Raw genomic sequence first — 21,512 nt, 5'->3', positions numbered from 1 at the left:
TTTTTTTTTTTTTTTTTGCAGTACTGGGGATCGAACTCAGGGCCTTGTGCTTGCGAGGCAAGCACTCTACCAGCTGAGCTATCTCCCCAGCCCCCCACTTTGAATTTAAATAAAACATATCATACTTAGAAGAAAAGAAACTTCCCAACTCCCCTTGTGTTTCTAAAACACAAGACTCTTTGTATAGCTACATTACACAGAACCAAAATGATTCATAATTCAGACTTCAAGTCCTTAATACACCCATTGTACACCATGAAATTGAAACTATCCAAGAATTCCCTCAATTCCTATACATAAGAGAGTTTTTTGGTACCATAAGGGTTTAAGTAGTTTCATGTGATAGTTTTACATGAAAGAGAATAAGGCAAGCAACAAATTGTTGTTTAAGCTAAAAAAATTTTTTATAGCTTTTATCAACAAAGATGTGATAATGTCTAAAACTAAAGACAGCTACCTGAAAGAAGTTGAGTTCAGCATCATTAAGAGTACCATCATTATCTTGATCAGATATTTTAAATATACGGGTAAGGGCTTTTATACAGGCTGGTTTCATCTGTAAATAATGAAAGTAGGACGTTAAATATGATTTTCATAAGTAATGCTAAGAATAACTGTTGCTGTTTTCACATAACAGCAAATATAATTAACATGAAAAATGAACTAAAGCAAAACCATTTACTTTTACACTGCAGCCTTAGGTAAATGAGGCAATATTTACTTGGACTAATATTTAGAAAGGTCAAACTCTCCCCTCAAGGTCATAATTCCTCTGAGGACAGGTCAAAAAAAAAAATCACCATTAAGTGAGATTCATTATTATAGTGACATAAAGAAGAACTGTTTATATATTTAAGTTCTCCCTCATTCCATAAAGAATTTGAACTGATACAATTATTAAAGGCTTTCCTTCCCAACTTCTGGTAGCAGAATGGGACATGATACTTGATCTACTCCTTGTATGTTTTAGAGTTGGGATGTAAAATGAGCTCATTCACAAACAGGTGGCAAAATATCATTGGTTAATAAGTATAAAAAACGTTTTTTTGGTACTAGGGATTGAACCCAGGGGTGTTTTACACCGAGCCACACCAATACTTTTTATTTATTTTTGATTTTGAGAATGGGTCTCACTAAGTTGCCCATGCTGGCCTCAAACTTGCAAACTTCCTGCCTCAGTCTCCCACGTTGTTGGAATTATAGGCATGCAAAACTACACCTGCTTAAGAATTATCTAGATTGAGAAAAGAATCTTGCCTTTTGAAACTCTGTAAAATTTGTATAAGTAATGCTGTTGGAAATATATTTTGACAGCTTCCTCAATTATCTTAGGATATAAAAAGGATAGAATATCTGACTATTTAAAAATAAGGTCCATGTGTTTCTAGTTTGCATAATCTGCACAGGGACACCACTGCCAACAATTGTGAGAATGAAAAAAAAAAATCTTTCAGTAGGTGAGGATGTAACTCAGTGGTACAGTGCTTGCTCAATGTGTGAAGCACTGAGATGATCCTCAACCCTGCAAAAAAAAACTCAAAAACTTTCAGGAAAATCTTTGAAGTTTATTTAGACTTAGAGGTAGATCTTTAATGGACCCACCTGTTACAGAGAAATGAGATGGCAAAGTGAAAAAAATGTATACTTTTTAATTTATAATTTCAGCCATACAGCTATCCAGAGCAAAATGGTAATGATGACAGATTTGATCATGTTCAAATTTAAATGCAGACAATGTATTTTTTAAAATATAGGAAATAGTTTTCTTAAAAAAAAAACTTAGTTAAATGAGGTCTCTGAGAGAGCAACTTGACATAGTGAGAAAAAATAAAATGAAAGCTACAAAAATATTAGAAAGAAACAAGAAAAGTTAAATATTTAAACAGTATGGCTAGGGCTTCCTTTATAAGAGTATTAAATGGACCATAATTTATAACATCTACTATCATGGGTGACTTATTTTTAAAAATAATAAATGGAAATATATTGCTTCTATAAATGTGATCCTAACATTAGACATTCAAGATTAATGAAGATTATTGTTATATTTTATTTATTCTCCTTTAAATTTTGTTATATAATAATCTCAATGTTTACAAAAGTAGCAATAGCTACTAGAATAATGCACAAAACAAAACCTAAAAATAACTTCTCATTTTGTACAAGTGGTTTTTCCTCAAATAAAAGACTACATTAAAAAATAATACTGTGAGCAAAATATAAACAGTAATGCATTTTTCATCAAAACTTGAAATGCATCAAAAGTTAAAATACTGTAAAGTGTTGGCACAAAGGATTTTAAAAGTGCTAACTACCTAAAATATAACACCAAAATGTGACTACTACTAGAAAGTATTAAAAATTATACCTCAGAAAAACTGTAAAAAAAAAACTTTTACAGCAATAAAAACTTTATTTTTTTGGTATCAGGGATTGAACCCAGGGGTGCTTTACCACTTAGCCACATTTCCAGTCCTTTTTATTTTTTATTCTGTGACAAGGTCTTGCTAAGTTGTTGAATCTGGTTTTGAACTTGCAATCCTCCTGCCTCAGCCTCCTAAGCCACTGGGATTACAGTGTGTGCCACCATGCCCAGCAATAAGAACATTTTCTATATGAGGGATCTAAACCTAAACCTTCACACAATAAATATTATTATTACATAACAGTCACATCTTTTTCATTAGTAGGTAAAATGTGGACAACACGGGTCACACAGAATCAATCATTATTTAACATTTTAGCTCAAGCTTTAATTTTGAATATGAGGACTCAAATCTGTATTAAAAGCTTATTACTGTTGGCCAGGCTTGGTGGCTCATGCCTGTAATCCCAGTGACACAGGATGAGGAAGGAGAATTCAAAGTTTAAGGTCAACCTCAACAACTTAGCAAGGCATTAAGCAACTTAGCGAGACCCTGTCTCAAAATTAAAAATAAAAAGGGTTAGGGTTGTGGTTTATTGGTTAAGTATCCCTGAGTTCAATTCCCAGTACCAAACAAACAAAAAAGTGCTTATTATTGTTGTCAAAATAAAAGATTCTGGTATAAACTTAGACTTAAAGTTTGTGTGTGCACACATATGTGCGTGAATAAGGTACTGTTTAAAGTTGAAACTTTTATCTATTAGGCAGGTGCATCTAAGAAATGAGTAACAGATGGTGGCAGGTGCTTTACCCTTGTGAGACTGGGGTAAGGGCTAGGGGATTAGCAGATTAACAGAACTAATAATAGGCTTGTGAACAAAGTAGCAATTAAAGATTGAGAACAAACTAATAGGGGAGTTTAACACTGCCAGGCTAAAGCCTCAGAGGCAAATATAGTATTAAAGTATTTTCCGATTTCCTTTACTATAAAATATAACACCTGACTAAATAAGAATGGCATGTGTTTGTAATAAATATTTCTATACCTAGTAACTATTATGATGAGACAAGTCTGGGAAATACTGGATTAGAGTAAATCAGAATTAAGCATCCCAATTAGAGAAATTGTAAAACAGGAATAAGAAAGAGTAAACCATGATCGGATTAGGAATAACACAGAATAATTAGTTTTACAAGGGGGTCAGCACTTTTTCTGTAAAGGGAAACAGCAAATACTTTAGGCTTTGGGGTCAAAAGGCAAAATCAAGGACACCAAGTAAGTACTGACCTAGCAAAAGAGAAATCAAATTTCCATAAAGTTTTTATTGATAAATTAAAAATATATTAATGAGTATAATTTTCCTGTACAGGTCTACTAACGAGAACAGATTCTTTTTGGAGGGATAATATTTTGCTTAAATGGAAATCAAAATTATTGTTCACTGCTATGAAAATCATTTGCAAATGTTCATATGTTAATGCTGATTTGTAATAAGGTTTTTACATCTTATTTTTGAAAAGTGTCTTTTTGCACAAATATATACTGAAAATACCAATACTTATTCACAAACATGATTTTAATTGAGCACATTCATCACTTGGAAGGCATTCACAGAATTAGATTCTTTTCTTGATATTTGCCTTTTAGTATGTTATTGCACTGCAGATTAATCAGTTCCAATTGAAGGCTTGGGGGAAACTCAACCACATAGTTAGATGGATTATGAAATATGGAAATTTCCTTTGCATTTGCATCAAGGTAAAAAAAATGATGGTGGAACTTTAGTTTGTGTTTGGAAAATACATCTGAATTGCCATCTAAAAATTAACTTTTTTCTTATTTTGGAATAAGGATATACACTGATAAAAATAAAATGGGGGCTGGGGGTTTTGCTCAGTGGCAGAGTGCTTGCCTAGCACGTATGAGGCACTGGGTTTGATCCTCAGCAATACATAAAAATAAAGGCATTGTATCCATCCACAACTAAAAAAAATTTTTTAATTAAAAAAAGTTAAACGTGGTACAGTAAAACATACAGTACTTGAAATATTATCAAATTATAATTGTGTCAGTGCAATCAGTAGAGAACCAAGCACCATGAAGTGACACATGAGCTTAGTTTAGTTCAAACTACTTAAACTGGCCTCTGTAGCAAGATAACAACTACAGGCAAAACAGAAATAATATGGCTGTTACAAAAAAACTTTACTTTTGAAATGAGGAGATTTTAATGTAATTTTCACATATCAGAAAACATTATTCCTTTTGATATTTTTCAATTATTTAAAAAATATAAAATGTATTCTTAGTTAACAGGTTGCACAAAATTAGATAGCAGGCCAAATTTGGCCCATAAGGCATAGTTTGCCAATCACTCACAATATTATTATAAACTTTTCTGCAGTTTTTTTTATTTCTTAAAGACAGTAGTACCTCAGTAATAAAAAAGTAAACAACCCAACTTAAAAATGGGCAAATTAAAGCCAGATGCGGTGGCGCATGCCTGTAATCCCAGCAACTCAGGAGTCTGAAAACAGGAGGACTGCAAGTTCAAGGCCAGTCTCAGTAACTTAGTGAGGCCCTAAAGCAAGTTAATGAGATCCTCTCTCAAAATAAAAAAGGCTAAAGATGCAGCTCAGTGGTAAAGTATCTCTGAGTTCAATCCCCAGTGCTAAAAAAAAAAAAAAAAAAAAAAAAAAAAAAAGGCTAATTATACATTTTACAGCTGAATAAGGGATTAATACTGAGAACATAGAGAGAATTTCTAAAATTCAATAATAAAAAAAAAATTTAAGAATGGGCAAAGGGCCAGGTGTGGTGGCACACACCCATAATTCCAGCAATTCAGGAGGTTGAGGCAAGAGGATTGCCAAGTTTGAGGCTAGCCTCAGTAACTCAGTGAGGCCCTAAGCAACTTAGTGAGACCCTGTCTCAAAACAAAAAATAAAGAGATGAGGATGTGGCTTAGTGGTAAAGCACCTCTGGGTTTAATCTCCAGTATCAAAAAAAACAAAAAAAAACCACAAAGGACAAAAGACCCAATTACATTTATTAGGATGACTATAATAAACAATAACAAAAAAAGCAAAGTAAAAGTTGGCAAAGATATGGAGAAACTCGAACCTCATATACATTGATAGTGGAAATATAGAATGGCTCAAGCACTACTGAAAATAGTTAAACATGTAATTACTATGTGATTCAGCAATTACATTCCTAAATACAGATTCAAAAGAATTGAAAACAAGTGTTTCAACAAAAATTTAAGTAAAAATTACTCAAATGTTCATTAAAGATAAGGGGATAAAAAAGATTGTGCATCTATACAATAAGGTATTATCTGACAATTTAAAAAAATGAAATACTGATACGTGCTACAGAATGAATGAACCTTGAAAACATGCTTAGTGAAAAAAGTCAGAAACAAAAAAATCATATTTTATATGACTACATTGATATGAAATATCCAGAAGAGGCAAAATTAGAGAAATAGAAAAGTAGATTAATGGGGGAAAAAAAAAAAGAAATTAGTTGTAAGGAACTGGGGAAAGAAGGGTTTGCACAGTGACTGCTAATGAGTTACAGGGTTTCTTTTGGGTGTGCTGAAATGTTCTAGAATTAGATACTGTTTGCATAATTTTTTAAATATACTGCCAATCACCAAATCATCTTAAAATGTGAATTTTATAGCATGTGAATTATATTTCAAAAATATAATCAGTTTTTCTTAAGTTTATGGCAAAATATTAAATTTCAGATATTTAAATGAGGAATTACTGTATTTCTTAGCTATAAAACAAAAATGAGTATTCAAAGTTATGTTATATGTTGTACCCATGTCTAAAAACTACACAAGGACTTGGGTGTAGCTCAGTGGTAGAGCTTCCAGGAGCACTACGCATGCACAATCCCCAAGGAGTATAGTTTTTTAAAAAGGACAAGTTTTTTGTTTCTGTGTTAAGTTCACAGATTTTATAATAGCAAAGTTGGATAAATATTGGATAAATATTGCATTTTTTTAAATTGTTGCCAATTCTTCTGTTTGCTTTAATGACATATCCTGCAACATTTAACCAGGAAAACATTCTGAGAATTTCATGTGAATATCATCGATGAAAAATACTAAGAAAATATAGCTATTTAATAAAGCAATAGATTTTGAATTTGAAAGCTTAACTTTTGCACAAAAACACTTAAGATTTACTAAAAATCACTACCATACTATGGTTTCTCCTTCTACATTCCAGAAGGCATAGTCTGGGGGTTACCTCCTTCTCCTCTGGGCAGTACAGGGGCCCTGTAGGATGAAGAACAGCCTTCTGTGCATAATAAAAGAGCTCTGATATGTTCTTCAGGTTTTTTGCTGAACACTGAAAATAAAAAGTTAAAAATTTTATACTGTGAAATCAATTATGAGACCCAAAAATGTATTTTAAACTATCAAAATAAGGTGGACAATTTCTTGAAGAAACTGAAAATTGCATTTTCCTTTATGGACATCATAATATCAATTCTACACAGAGCCTAGTTCTATTTTACTTGGGTTTACATGACTGCACAAAGAACAGAAAATTTATTCTGTTGTACATTGTCCCCCTTCCTATTCAGAATCTCAATTTAGTGAGAATTCACCAACAATAAATTTTCATGAGGCATACCTCCACACAGGTTTCTATTTCTGTATACTGGTTCATAATGGGAAGGATGGTCTCCATGCTACTATATTCCACCAGATCAGACTTGTTTCCAACCAGTATCAAAGGCAGCCTGAAATTAATAGAACACATTATAATAAGAAAAGCAAAAGACCTTAGAACTATATTTTAATTTACATCATAACTCATTCTAACTAAAAATCTTTTATTTAGGGGCTGGGGAGATAGCTCAGTTGGTAGAGTGCTTGCCTTGTAAGCACAAGGCCCTGGGTTCGATCCCCAGCACCTAATTAAAAAAATATATATATTTTATTTAAACTCATAAACTCTTACTATAGTCATACAGATAGCAGTTTCATTCATTCATTCAACACATATTTATTAGGTACCTGTTATAAGTCACATATGTATTAAAGACACAAGACAAAGATCTCTCCTCATTCTAACGGTGAATACAGAAAATGAGCACGAAGTAAATAAAGAACTTTCAATTCAATAAGCATTAAAAAGGAACTGAAGAGAGGTATATGGGATAGAGCACATAGAAGAAGTTAATTAATTACAAATAGTAATCAGAGAAAAACTCTCTGAGAAGGTAGAATTTGAGCCAAGGAGTGAAGGATCAGATTAGATTTTGTCATATGAAGACCAAGGAAGAGCTGGCTAGGAAGAAGGGGTACTACATTCAAAGGCCTCAAATTGAAAGAAAATATTGTGGTGGGGCCAAAGATGCTGGAGTGAAGAGATGCTGAGCAAAGGGGTTATGAATGGTATGAAAGGGGCTGGGGACAGGATCAAAGGCCAGGCACATAAGGACTTAAAAGCTGCAGTAAGTAGTGTGGGTTTTACTGTTGGTGTACATGGAAGCCACTGAAGGCTTATAAGTAGGGGCATGACGTGATTTGACCCACATTTTAAAATGCAATGATTCGTTACTTTTAAGACATACATACTGAACAATACACAGTGTGATGTGATGTGTCGGCACAGCCACTCTGGAAAGCAATATGGAGAATCCTAAGAAAACTTGGAATGGACCCACCTTTTGACCCAGTTATCCCACTCCTTGGTTTATACCCAAAGGATCTAAAATCAGCAAACTACAGTAACACAGTCACATCAATGTTTATAGCAGCTCAGTTCACAATAGCTAGATTGTGGAACCAACCTAGATGCCCTTCAACAGATGAATGGATAAAGAAACTGTGGTATATATACACAATGGAATACTATTCAGCCATAAAGAATAATAATATTATGGCATTTGCAAATAAATGGATGGAATTGGAAAATATCATGCTAAGCGAAATAAGCCAAGCTCAAAAAACCAAAGGCCGAATGTTTTCCCTGATAAGTGGAGAATGATATATAATGGGGGTGGGGGGTGGGAAATGAGAGAATAATGGGGGAACTTTAGAATATGTAGAAGGAAATGAGAGGGAGGCGGGTACGAAAAAATGGTGGAATGAGACAGACATCATTACCCTATGTACATGTATGATTTCACAAACGGTATGAATCTACATTGCGTACAACCATAGAAACGAAATGATGTACCCCATTTGTGTACAATGAGTCAAAATGCAGTCTGTAAAAAGTTAAAAACTAAATAAAAATAATAATAAAAAATTTTTAAAAAAGGTAATAAAAAATAATGTGACATATTTGATAAAGTACAAGCTGTTTTAAAAAAAAAAAGAATAAAATGGCACCTGGTTATGGTTAAAAAAAAAAATGATTCCAATGGGAGGAGTAATAGATAAAATGAAACTGGCAGTGAGTTAACTGTTGAAGCTGGATGACAGATAGACAGGGATTATTATACTATTCTCTCTACTTTTGTGTATGTTTGATTTTTTCAGTAAGAAAAAGCTTTTTTTTTCTTTTATTTTTGGTACTGAGGATTGAACCCAGAAGTGCTTTACCATTGAGCTACATCCCTAGTTCTTAGTTTATTTTTTGAGACAGGTCTCACTAAATTACTGAGGGTCTCAGTAAGTTGCTGAGACTGCATATGTCTTACAATCCTCCCGTCTTGGCCTCCTGAGTCAAGTCGCATGTGCCACTGTGCCTGGTTAGAAAAGGTAGCTTGGTTTAGAGTAGTCACAGTGAAGATGAAGAGGAAATTTTCAGATTTAAGATACATTTTAGGATTACAACTGATATTAGTATCTGATAGAGGCTGAAGGAAAGGCAAAAATTCAGAAAAATATACAGGATTTTAGCTAGACAAAATGGGGAAATCCGGTAAGATGAGAAGATGGGGGGGTTTCATTTTGTTTCTTAGTGGGAGGATGGGTAGGCAGGGAATTAAAGATTCTGTTTCAGATAAGTGAAATCTGGAGAGGACTGTGGGAAATCTAAATAGGTTATCAAAGAGGATCAGCCTAGTGAAGAACCGTTATTTGTGAATCCTAGAAAGACAGCTTGGTGAGAAAGCAAATTATCTTGTTGGAACTCCAGACTGTAACAGAAACCTTTGGAGCATTTAGTTCACCTCCCTGCTATGACCATCATGCTTAAAGAAACTAATCCACTCTATCACCCCAATATTGATTCCCAACCAATGTAGGAGAATTTCCAAAAACACTGGGGTTTATAATAATAGACGTACATCAGAATAGTTTATGGAGATTTAAAACACGTGTATAACCCTATTCCAAAGTTACTGATTCTAAAATTTCAGGGTGAGATCAAAGTATCTAAATTTTTTGGAAGTGCTTTAGGTGACACTGATAGGCATCTCTGGTTAAGAACAATTATGACAATGATCCAAGATAGTCCTAAGGAAGAACAGATTATGACAAAATAATCTGAAGATGTGAGGTACAGGGAAGAAGTTAATGGAAAGTGTTAAGATCCATATAATAATAAAGTGTAGGGGTAGATTCATGCATGACTGTGGACTAGAGCCACACTGAGAATGCCAAATTAGAACTTTGTCAAAAGCCATTTCCAGATGGCACTGAACTGGATAAGCTACTCACAGCATTTTAGGAAAGTCTTTTTTTTTTTTTTTTTTTTAATTTTTTTTGGGAATGGAACCCAGTGGCACTCTATCACTGAACAATATCCCCAGCCCTTGAAATTGTATCCTCCTCAGCCCCTTGAGTTTCTAGATCACAGACGTGCACCACTGCACCCTGCTTAAAACAAATTGTAAAAATTCAGTGGCCTAACCTGGTGCTTGATAAATTCAAGTAAAAGTGCCTTCTCTGAAGAGTCCCTCCTAGAAACAGCTCAATCAAGAAGAACAAGTATCAGAAGCACACAGATAGTGGATCCTCCAAAGCAGCCCTGTCCAATACAACATTCTATGATGGTGGGACTGTTATTTATCTGTACTACTCATTACTATAACAATTAGCCAGATGTATCTATTAAGCTCCTGAAATGTGATTAAGGGTGTTGGAGAAACTATAATTCTAGTTTGATTTAATTTTAATTTATTTAAAGTTAAAAATGTCACAACTAACTAGAGACTACTGCAGGGGCATCATAGCTTTAAAGGGTCCATTCTTCCCTTTCCACCTTGTCAATAAGTCACCACAAAGTATAAAACCATGATAAGAAGGCACCATCAGAGGTATAAGGCACACACATACAATGCCATCTCAGTCCAAAGTCGCTCTTCTATAACTAAGTAAAACAGAGGTTAAATGATCACATTCATCTGTTCAAAACTAGACTTTCAACTGGGAGTGGTGGCATACAATCGTAATCCCAGCAACGACTCAGGAGGCTGAGGTAGAGGGATCACAAGTTTGAGGCCAGTCTCATCAATTTTGTGAGGCCCTAAGCAACTTATTTTTCAAAATAAAGAATAAAAAGGGCTAGGGATATGACTCAGCAGTCAAGTGCCCCCTGGGTTCAATCCCCAGTACCAAAAAAAAAAAAAAAGAACTAGACATTCAAAAGACAAAAATGCCCAACTAAAAGAGAAATTTTAAAAAATTGAGTACAGGACCAAATGTGTTCAATTAATAAACATTAGTCTGAATTTCCTAACAGTTAAGACTCAAATGCTTCGTAAACATTTTATTCCAATTAAATAATATTTCAAGAAAAACATTTCATTTCCATTTCAACTTAAAACGTTTATGCTTAGAACTACTATTTTGTTTAGAAAAATAAAGAGTGCACATTATCTTGCTCTTTTCTTATCATATTTGTATCTTCCAAAGAATACAAAGAAATCTTCCTGTATGGATTCCTAAAGGGTTTCTTAGAGAATTTATAAAGTACTTACAGATGCATTGTTTCATTTGATTCTCAATATAACCACATGTAGTTAAGACAGATACTACCCTTATCCTCACTTACACATGAGGAAACTAGCAAGTCAAAGTCTTAGAGCCTTTATGAAAAGGGCCAAACCAGATTTTAAGGGTTATTCGCTTTTCTCCAAGTTCCTGCTCTAACATACACCACACCGTGTATAACCAACTATAATTGCTCACACTGTGAGCAATCCATGATGCCATACTTAATCAAAGGGGTATCTCAAGAGAGAGGGGTACTGGGGGTCTAGCTCAGTGGTAGAGTACTTGCCTTGCATGTGTAAGGTCCCAGGTTTCAATCCCCACCACCACAAAAATAGAGTGTGTGTGCACACACAATAGAGTTGGAAGATACACTCTAAAACTGAGACTTTCAAGCAACAGTTTGAGAAACAACACAAGATTATCAAAATATTCAATCTGCCTATAATTGTGAATTATTAGCATCAGTGCTGTTTCTTACTTTGCTCTCAAATATATTTACTATTTCAAATGATTCCTCCCAAAAAAGGTGTGTGGGAGTGTACAGAGGTACTTAAACAGACAGATGAACTGACAGACAAAGCGTATGTGGCAAAATGTTAACAACTGATGGATTTATGTGAAGGGTTTGCAGATGTTCATTACAATTTCTTGCATCTTTTCTGTAAAATTCCTGTTTGAAATTTTTCAATATAAAGTTTGAGAGAAAAAAATACCTGCTGTCTTTATCTGTTCTTTCATTTATGAGAGGAATCCATCGACTTGTTACCTAAAATGAAAATTAACAAGAGCAAAGTCAGGATGTAGATCTTCTTTAAAAAACATTTTGTTCTTAGATCCTTAAAATTCTAAATTGAGGATCAGTTGTGAAAGTGCCCCATTGAAATTGAACTAATTATAATAGGAAAAAAGTCAAATATTCATACCTTATCAATAGAATGTTTGTTGTTAACAGCATAAACTATGCAGATGACATTAGCCTAGAAGAAAAAATAACAAATTAATGTCATTTTTAAATAAAAATACAAACATTAGCATTTAATTACCGACTAGTTAACATATTTGGTTTGAAGGAAGAAAAAAATTTGGAGGGGGAAAAAAAGCTTACCCCCAAAAGGAAAATATTCCTAAGAATTCACAACAAAAATACATGCTCAAAATCAGCAAAAACAACAAAGAATTGAAAATTCTGGCTAAGAGAGAAAATGAAAAAGCAGACTCATAGGTGCATCACTGTTTTTCCACAAAAACAAAACAAAACAAAACCCAAACAACTATTGTTTTAAACTTACCTGTGATATTTCTTGATGAAGTTGTTCATCACTTTGTTCTGCTTCTACAAATAACAAAAAGTCAAGGCTCACATTTTAAACACTTTCATCAAAACTAACAGTCAACCTATAATATATGTGACACCCAACTACTATCCTTCAAAATGTCATGGTATAGGACTAGAGAGGGTGGCAAAGACCAGGGTAAGCCAGAAGAAAAAGCTGAATTAAGATAAGGAAGCTGGCTAGTGATAAAAGACAAGTCTACAAGAAGGTAGCTAGAGCAAGGAAGAGCAGAGGCATTGTGTGATAAATCTAGGCCAGCATCTGATCCAGGGTTAAAAAGGGTCAGGCAAAAGAGATCAGCAACCCAAGATAGAAAACTGAATGCTTTAAAGTCAGAAGCTGAGACAAAGATTCTATATAATAGGGTCCAAAAAGGCCAGGTGATCAATACAAGCTAATGATCTAGATAGCAGGTAGAAGTAATAATAACCAGGGCCCAGAAGCAAAACCAAAGCATGACAATAAAGAATCAAGCACATATTTCTAGCCAGAACTGCTCTCAAAGGGTATACATGATAGAGCTAGGATGAGGAAGCAAAGAATTCAAGAGCAAAGCAACTACTGACTATTAATTCAGATCATCTTAGGTTATATGTTTCCCCCAAAATGCCTGTTATTTCTACAAAGAAACTAGATGGTATGTTATACTATGCTAAAAAAAAAAAAAATGGTTATATCTTTAATATTTTTCCATATGTTGAGTAGTCAACAAGTTAAGGCTTCAATTTTAATAATGAAATAAATCAAATTATGAGGCTATGTGTAAAAGAATAATTCTGCAAAAAAAGCTAGTTATGAGACTTCAATTTCTAGTATAGTGCTGTTCAGCATACATACAATGCAAGTCACATATATAATTGTTAATTTTCCAGTAATTATCTTTTAAAAGGTAGAGATATTAAATTTTTATTTAACCAAAATATAAAAAATTAAAATTTAAAAAATTAAAACTTTCACACAACAGAAAAATTGAGATTTTTATTATTTTTATGCTAACACTTAAAAATCTAGTTGCATTTTACATTTATAGCACTTTGTTTTGTTTTTTGGTATTGAGAATTGAACCCAGGGCTGGGGTGGTAGCTCAGTGGTAAGGTGCTTGCCTAGCATGTTGGAGGCACTTTGGTTCAATTCTCATCCCCACATAAAAATAAATAAAATAAAGGTATTGTGTTCATCTACAACTAAAAATAAAAATAAAAAATTAATTGCACCTAGGGATACTCTACCACTGAGCTATATCCCCAGCCCTTTTTTCTTTCTTTTTCTTTTTTTTAATTTTGAGAGAGAGGGGAGTGGGGTTGTAGCTCAGTAGAACAGCACTTGCCTAGCACATGTGAGGCACTTGGTTCCATCCTCATCACTCCATAAAAATAAATAAAATAAACATTAAAAAATGTTTAAAATAATTTGAGAGAGGTCCTCACTAAGCTGCTGAGGCTGGCCTCAAATTTGTGATCCTTTTGCCTCAGCCTCCCAACTTGCTGGGATTACAGGCATGGGCCACCATAGCCAACTACAGAACATTTAAATTTTAGAATTGCCATAGGTATTGGACAATACAGTTATAGTGTTTTGTTTTGAAAATACATGGAATATCAGTTTATCAGAAGTATTATCAATATATTTATATTCATTTTCTAAAAAGTTCTAGAACAGAACAAAATAATTTAATGAATAAAATGTAAGTAGTATTATGTAGAAAGTTTTTGTTATTAAAAGCAAAACAGATGTGCTTCCAATATATAAGCAAGCTGACAATTGTTTTACTTTTGTTTGTGACAAAGTTTGATGATATGGTTTAGATCTTAAATGTTCCCCAAAGCTCATGTGTTGAAGGTTTGATTCTCAATGCAGCAGTGTTCAGAGGTGATTGGATCATGAGGGCTCTGCCTTAATAAATGGATAATAAACTTATAGATTCATAGCTCAATGGACTATTGGCAGGTGATGGAAACTTTAGAAGGTACAGCCTAATTGGAAAAGTTAGGTCACTGGGTATGTGCTGTTAAAGGCTGCATTTTATCCCAGACCCCTTCTTCTCTCTTCCTCTCTTCACTTCTTGGCCACTTTGAGGTAACCATTTTTCTTTATCATGTGCTTTTACGCTGATGGCATGCCTCATGACAGGGTCGAAAGTAACCTGGTCAAGCAACCACAGACAGAAACCTCTGAAACCAGGAGCCAAAGTATACATTTATTCCTCTTAAGTTGTTATCTCTGGTATTTTGTCACAGTGACAGAAAGCTGACTAATAAAGTTGACAAAAAACAATTTTAGAATTCAACAAATTCTTAAATTCAGAACTCTTTCTAAATCACAAGAACTTGCCTCAATGGCTGATAACAAAATTGATCCAGAGCATCTTTCTGCTAACATGCCAATGTCAGCAGGGTAAGGACTTGTCTACCACTTGCCATTTACTTTTCCTCCTTACTTTTTATTATTATGGAATCCAATTTAGTATTTTGGGGACAGAGAACTAACAAATAGAGGCTTTCGGTAGGGGGAAGGATGGGGGATACCAATTGTCAGAGATATTAGGGAAAGATTATATACTACAACAGAGAAAGGAACACCTCTCTCTGAACTTTTTTTTTGGTACCAGGAATAGAACCTAGGAACGCTTAACCACTGAGCACATCCCCAGCCCTTTTTATTTATCTTTTAAATTTTGAGACAGGTTGCTAAGTTATTTAGGGTCTCACTAAAAGGCTGACTGAACTTGTGATTCTCTTGCCTCAACCTCCCAAGGTGCTGGAATTACAGGCATGCATCATTGTGCCCAGTCTCTGAGCATTTTTAAAAGCTCAGTAAGACTGTCTTCAGGACTACTGAACTAACTCTAGAGCTTCACTTACAAAAGGACATTCATTACCTGAGTAATCTACAATGTGTGTTGGAACTCTCTCAGGGGTGACATCAGCTGGAATGGTGATTTCTTCTGCCCGAGGAGGAACCTTTTTTGCAAACAAATATAGAAAAGGAAAAATTAGGGGATATTATCAAACTTGTTATAAGATTATGTAAATTTATTAGTCCCTTGCAAATTCTTATTTTAATGTTTTTAACTTCTCATTTTGTGCTTTATCACAAATGCAAATATACATATGAAAACCACATGATAAAAATATTTTTAATAGTAACATAATAAAAACTAAAAAAGGTTTTTCTTTTGAAAAAACATGCACATTTCTACCTATGTAGGCAGAGGACATACTAAGGACACTTTATATCTGACACAGACTAAAATAATTTTTAAATTAATTTGGTGTTTCAAACATTTTAAAATACATTGTTTTCATTCTATTTTGTTGAAGGCCTAAGCTACTCTACAAATGAGGAGCTATGATAATCCAACACAATATTCAGGAGCTGGAGGTATAGCTAAGTGGTAGAACACTTGCCTAGAATGCATGGGTTCCATCTCAAGCACTGAAAAAAAACTCCACAAAAAACAACAAAGTAATATTCAACTTCATCAGTAAATTACCAACTTAACTTCTAGAAGATAACTGGTTGGATGTCTTATATGCCATATGGTTAATAATCTTGGCATACATCTGTAGTTAGAGACTTAGGAGGCTGAGGCAGGAAGATTACACGTTTGAGGCCAGCCTCAGAGACTTAGCAAGATTGTGTCTCAAAATGAAAATTTAATAAAAAGGGACTGGAAAGAATCACTGAGCTCAGTGGTAGAGTGCCCCTGAATACAATCCCCATATAGTACAACACAACAAAATTTTATTTCTCCAAAAGACTTATGATTTTTAAATTAATTAAAAATCTCTTATCCAAGGGCTGGGGAGATAGCTCAGTTGGTAGAGTTCAATCTCCAGTATAATCTCTTATCCGTACTCAAGAGAGCGATGTTAAAACAGTTCTAAACTAAGCTAAATTTTTGCAGAAAACGTGTAGGTAATATACCTCTTTTCCCACTGATTATAAATTAATGTTAATGATTCCACAGATGAAAATATACTTCATTTCTCAAATATTTATTTGACCATCTTATTTAAAGGAGGGGAGCAAAAGAATGAATGGTCATATGGTTGTTGTGGATGTTGAAAACACTACCACAGGGAAGTGTAACTCAGTGAGAAAGTGCATGCTCAGCATGTATCAGACTCTGGGTTCAATTCCTAGCACCAAAAAACCTAACACATGATACATCAAATTTCTATGTGAACAATGAAATTACACAGTTATTTCTACCTAAAAAAAAGAGCAGAGAAAGGGTAAATGCAAACTGTGTTACTAATAATATTATGTAAGAAAAAAAAAAACAGAAATCATTTTCATTCTATTGTACTTATCCCATTCCCCACAACAATATCCTTACTTTTAGCTAGCAGCCCCTCACACTAGAACTTTGAAAACGGAAATAAATATATACTGTCAGTCATACTAAAACTACCTGATTTTTGGTGACACTTCACTATTACTAAGCTCATCTCATTTGAGATTCAAAACAATTATTTGAGATAAGCAAAGGAAGTATGAATTAGTTTTTTCATTTGTAAAATGAGGTAGGTAGATAAATGTTTTCAAACGTGTGTCAGAATTCTAGTGGTTCTGAAAAACACCTCAAAGACTGGGCAGTGGAAAACAAGTAGAGACCCAGACTTTTCACCCTAATTTCAACTCACGGAACACTCATCATCTCTTTCATATTTGGGCTTATGAGTAACATTTTATTTTTAAGAATGAGTTAAAAACCAAAGGTTGAATGTTATCTCTGATAAGTGGATGCTGATAAATAATGGGGGGGGGAGTAAGGGAAGAATGGAGGAGCACTGGATTGTGTAGAGGGAAATGAGGGGAGGGGATGGAGTGGGGGAAGGAAAGATAGTGGAATGAGAAAAATATCATTACCCTATGTTCATGTATAAGTACATGAATGGTGTGACTCTACAGCATGTATAACCATACAAATGAAAAGTTGTACCCCATGTAAATGAATCAAAATGCATTCTGTGAAAATATAAATAAATAAAAATAATTTTTAAATAAAGAAAAGGGAACTAGGTAAAAACTATAAAAATATGAACAAAACAAATAAACTTAATTAATAATAAAAGGATGAGTTATATACATTAGACAATCTTATTATCTCTTTCAACTCCCATTTTACAGATGAGACAACTAAGGCACCAAGATAACAAATGTCCAAGACAAGTTCAAAGGCAGGAAATGCAAAGGACTTGGTAAACTTAGATCTAGTTGGTTTCTTCTCAGGTATGCCTCTATAAACTAATATAAAACTTTTAAAAAGTTTCAACTGTTGAAAAGGAAACATTTTTTAAAGTAGTTTATTTCATTTTAACTTACTTTTTAAAACAATATTTTTAGTTGTAGATGAACATAGTACCTTTCTTTATTTTTATGTGGTGCTGAGGATTGAACTCAGTGCCTCATAGGTGAGGCACGTGCTCTACCACTGAGCTACAACCCCAGCCCCTATTTTAACTTACTTTTGATAAAATTTTTAAAAATTCTAAATATAAAAAAGAAATCAAAATGTTTACCTCTTCTGGAAATTCTTCACTGACCAGAGACATAATGAGTGATGTCTTCCCAACTCTAGCTGTGAAAAGAAAAACCATCACTTTAATTAAAGTGTTTAGGTTCTACGTAAGCTCAAATCCACAGAGGAAGTATGTTACTTGTTAACTAAAATCAAAGGCATCCAGATTTAGTACAATATTTAAAAGCAATTTTTTAAAAATAGTAATAATGCTGGGTGTGGTGGCCCACACCTGTAATCCCAGCAGCTTTGGAGGCTGTGGCAGGAGGACTGCAAGTTCAAAGCCAGCCTCAGCAACTCGGGGAGGTGCTAAGCACCTCAGTGAGACTTGTCTCTAAATAAAATACAAAATAGGGCTGGGGATGTGGCTCAGTGGTCGAGTGCCCCTGAGTTCAATCCCCAGTACTCCCCCAAAATAGTAATAAATTTGTTTCATATCAATGGTAAAAACATCTATTGGTTTTTTTGAGAGTTATATAAGAATTCATTATATTAAGTTTTACAATTTATTAATGTGATTTCCCAAGAGTGAACATTTGGATTATTCTGGAAATTCTTCACTGACCAGAGCCTAACGAGTGATGTCTTCCTAACTCTAGCTGTGAAAAGAAAAATTATCACTTTAATGAAAGTGTTTGGAAACAATCCAAATGTTCGCTTTTACAAACAATGCTTTAATTAGTATTTTTACTAGATAAATTCCTTGCAGTGGAATTTAAGTTATCATGCATGATCATTTTTGTTTTTAATAGATATTGTTAAATTACCTCCAAAAAAGAATAAACCAATTTTATATCCTCAACAGAATACCAGTACTTATTTCTTTATATTCCTACATTCTTTCTTTTTGAGTATATTTAAAACAAAGAAACATTTCTGTTACATTTTCCATTCTAGCATATTTTAAATATGTAATCTTTAAAATCTTGATTTTTATTCTGAAATTTGACTTTTATTTACATAACTTTCGTGATCATATAATTACTTTTATTAGACATTAAACTGCTTATCATCTAAATCCTTTTGTGATTCCAGAGGAAAACAACCTGCCTAATTAGCCTCTGCAGTAGTAGCAAATTATAGTTTTCAAAAGTCTAAATATGAAATAATAGAAATATCCTGTTTCTCATCAAATTTTTGCCTACTAGTTTTAGCACTCATTGGTAATTCTTGCCTGAAACAAAATGACTATAATGGTTGCTAGATAGTGATTTTCTTTTCTTTTCTTTTCTTTTAGAGATCGGGGATTGAACCCAGGGGCACCTAATCTCTGAGCCACATCCCCAGCCCTTTTTAAATTTTGAGACAGGGTCTAAATTGCTTTTTTTTTTTTTTTTAATGGAGCTTGAACCCAGGGCAGGGGCACTTTACTGCTGAGCTAAGTCCCCAGTCCTTTTTATTTTTAATTTTGAGACAGGGTCAAACTAAATTGCTTAGTGCCTTGCTAAATTGCTAAGGCTGGCCTCAAACTTGCAATCCTCCTTCCTCAATCTCTCAAATTGCTGGGATTACCACACCTGGCTAGATACTGATTTTCTATTTCTATTTGCACTTCTATGCTACTAAGGATTCTACTATAAGGAAAAACTTTCCCTTCTGATTCATATATATTTATGGACTCATGGATTTCTATTTTATGGGTTATAATCCACAATCATAATTATTTTGGAGGTTTAAATCGCTTCATTTTACTTTTTTTTTTTTCCCCCCCTGGTACAGAGGAGCTTAACCACTAAGCCACACACACCCAGCTCTGTTTTTTTTTTTTTTTTTTTTTTTTTACATTTTATTTAGAGACAGGGTCTCACTGAGTTGCTTAGGGCCTCATTAAGTTGCTGAAGCTGTCTTTGAACTCACAATCCTCCTGCCTCAGACTCCTGAGCCTCTCAGATTATAGGCATGTGCCACTGTGCCTAACCCATTTTACTTTTTTCTTTTTAAACTTTTTCTTCTTTCTTTTTTTGTAGATACAGATGGACAGCATGGGAATGTGGTTCAGCAGTTGAGCAAACTCTTGGTTCAATCCCTGGTACCAAAAAAAAAAGAGCAACCGGAGAACTGTAAGCGGTAGGCAACAGCTGAGGCAATTTTAAACTTCCAAAATAATTTTGCTTAATTTGTTTTTAGTAAAAATTGTTGAAATTTCAAATAACATTAAGGAAGAGTGTGATGTAAAACAGAATATATCTGGTCTTTGTCCCTGGTTTCTGGTACAGAGCTTCAAAATCTCTTTGAATTTCCTAATGACAGTAGTTTTTTGTTAAGAATAATGAGTCCCTTCAGCCATACTTGAGTTCATCCTATTGAGGCAACTCATTTGTGAAGGGGGTTGGTCACCAGAAAAACCAAGTCCTCCAAGGATAAAAGAGGGACCAATGCTTGAATTCAACCATACAGCGAATGAATTAATCAATTATACCCACGTAACAAGACCCCTATAAAACCTCTGAACATCAAAGTCCAGGAAAGCTTCCTGGTTGGTGAACATATCAATGGACCAAGAAGGTGGTACACCCTACTCTATGGGAAAGAAGCTCAGGATCCATCCTGATCTCTTCCCTATGTATCTCTTCATCTGGCTGTTCATTTGGATGATCATAATACTTCCCTGAATTATGTAAGTTGTTCTAGTGAATAACTGAATTTGAGAGGTTATGGGAAGCTCCAAAGTTATAGTTAGTCAGTCAAAAGTGCGGGTATTGTGGTGGCCCCACCTGCACCTAGCATCTGAAATAAGGGCAATCTTGTTGAGGACTTCACCCTTCAAATTGTGGGATCTGATGCTAACTCTAGGTACAGATAAAATTTAATTGAATTGTAATACACCCAGTAGATATCACAGAATTAGTGTCAGAACACAAAGAGAATGAAAGTTTTGTATTTATAAAAGTAAGTTATGGCTCAAAAAAACTGAAAAACACTGTAACAGATCTATAGATCTTTTATCCAAAAAGGGTAGTTTGTTTATACACACACACACACATATATACAACTCCCCCGACACACACATACATGATCATCCCCTGTCTGGACCTAACTACAAAAAACACTAGAAGAACATACTAAGAATATTAACTTATATGTCTACATGATCCATCTTTTTGTGCAGACTCATATTATTAGTTCATTTGATAATTATTTACCTGGTTGTCTCCTAAGTACAAACTTTAGCCTTACATACTACATGGAATATGGAAAATATAAAAAACAGACAAAAATTGCCATAAAAGAGCTATGTTCAACCACTCTATTTAAAAGAAAAGGAGGGGAGAAAAGGGGAGAGGAGGGGAAGAAAGATCTACTTCTCCCATAAGTCTCTAAACATAGCAAGAAATCACGTAGCTCAATGAAGGGCTGGGGTGTAG

The 21,512-nt window shown here is 34.1% G+C and overlaps 1 protein-coding gene across 13 annotated transcripts in view; it reads right to left on the bottom strand.

Moving 5' to 3' along the window:
- Rhot1 (ras homolog family member T1) overlaps positions 1-21,512 on the bottom strand; it is a 60,854-nt gene that overhangs the window by 27,529 nt on the left and 11,813 nt on the right. For 12 of the 13 annotated variants that reach the window (XR_007107621.1, XM_047543224.1, XM_047543228.1 and 9 more), the window contains exons 2-9: positions 18,149-18,207; positions 15,499-15,580; positions 12,576-12,619; positions 12,210-12,263; positions 12,000-12,052; positions 7,025-7,133; positions 6,635-6,736; positions 458-556 (exon numbers count right to left, since the gene is read on the bottom strand). Coding sequence is in view for 12 of the 13 variants with exons in the window: in XM_047543224.1 (XP_047399180.1) it covers positions 458-556; positions 6,635-6,736; positions 7,025-7,133; positions 12,000-12,052; positions 12,210-12,263; positions 12,576-12,619; positions 15,499-15,580; positions 18,149-18,207 (602 nt within the window). In the remaining variant the exon portion in view is untranslated. The remainder of the gene's footprint in view (positions 1-457; positions 557-6,634; positions 6,737-7,024; positions 7,134-11,999; positions 12,053-12,209; positions 12,264-12,575; positions 12,620-15,498; positions 15,581-18,148; positions 18,208-21,512) is intronic. The other variant, XM_047543226.1, reaches the window with a different exon arrangement.

The sequence above is a fragment of the Sciurus carolinensis genome, chromosome 3 (assembly GCF_902686445.1).
Source record: "Sciurus carolinensis chromosome 3, mSciCar1.2, whole genome shotgun sequence".
NCBI lineage: Eukaryota > Metazoa > Chordata > Mammalia > Rodentia > Sciuridae > Sciurus > Sciurus carolinensis.
This window is presented reverse-complemented; position numbering and strand designations above follow the sequence as displayed.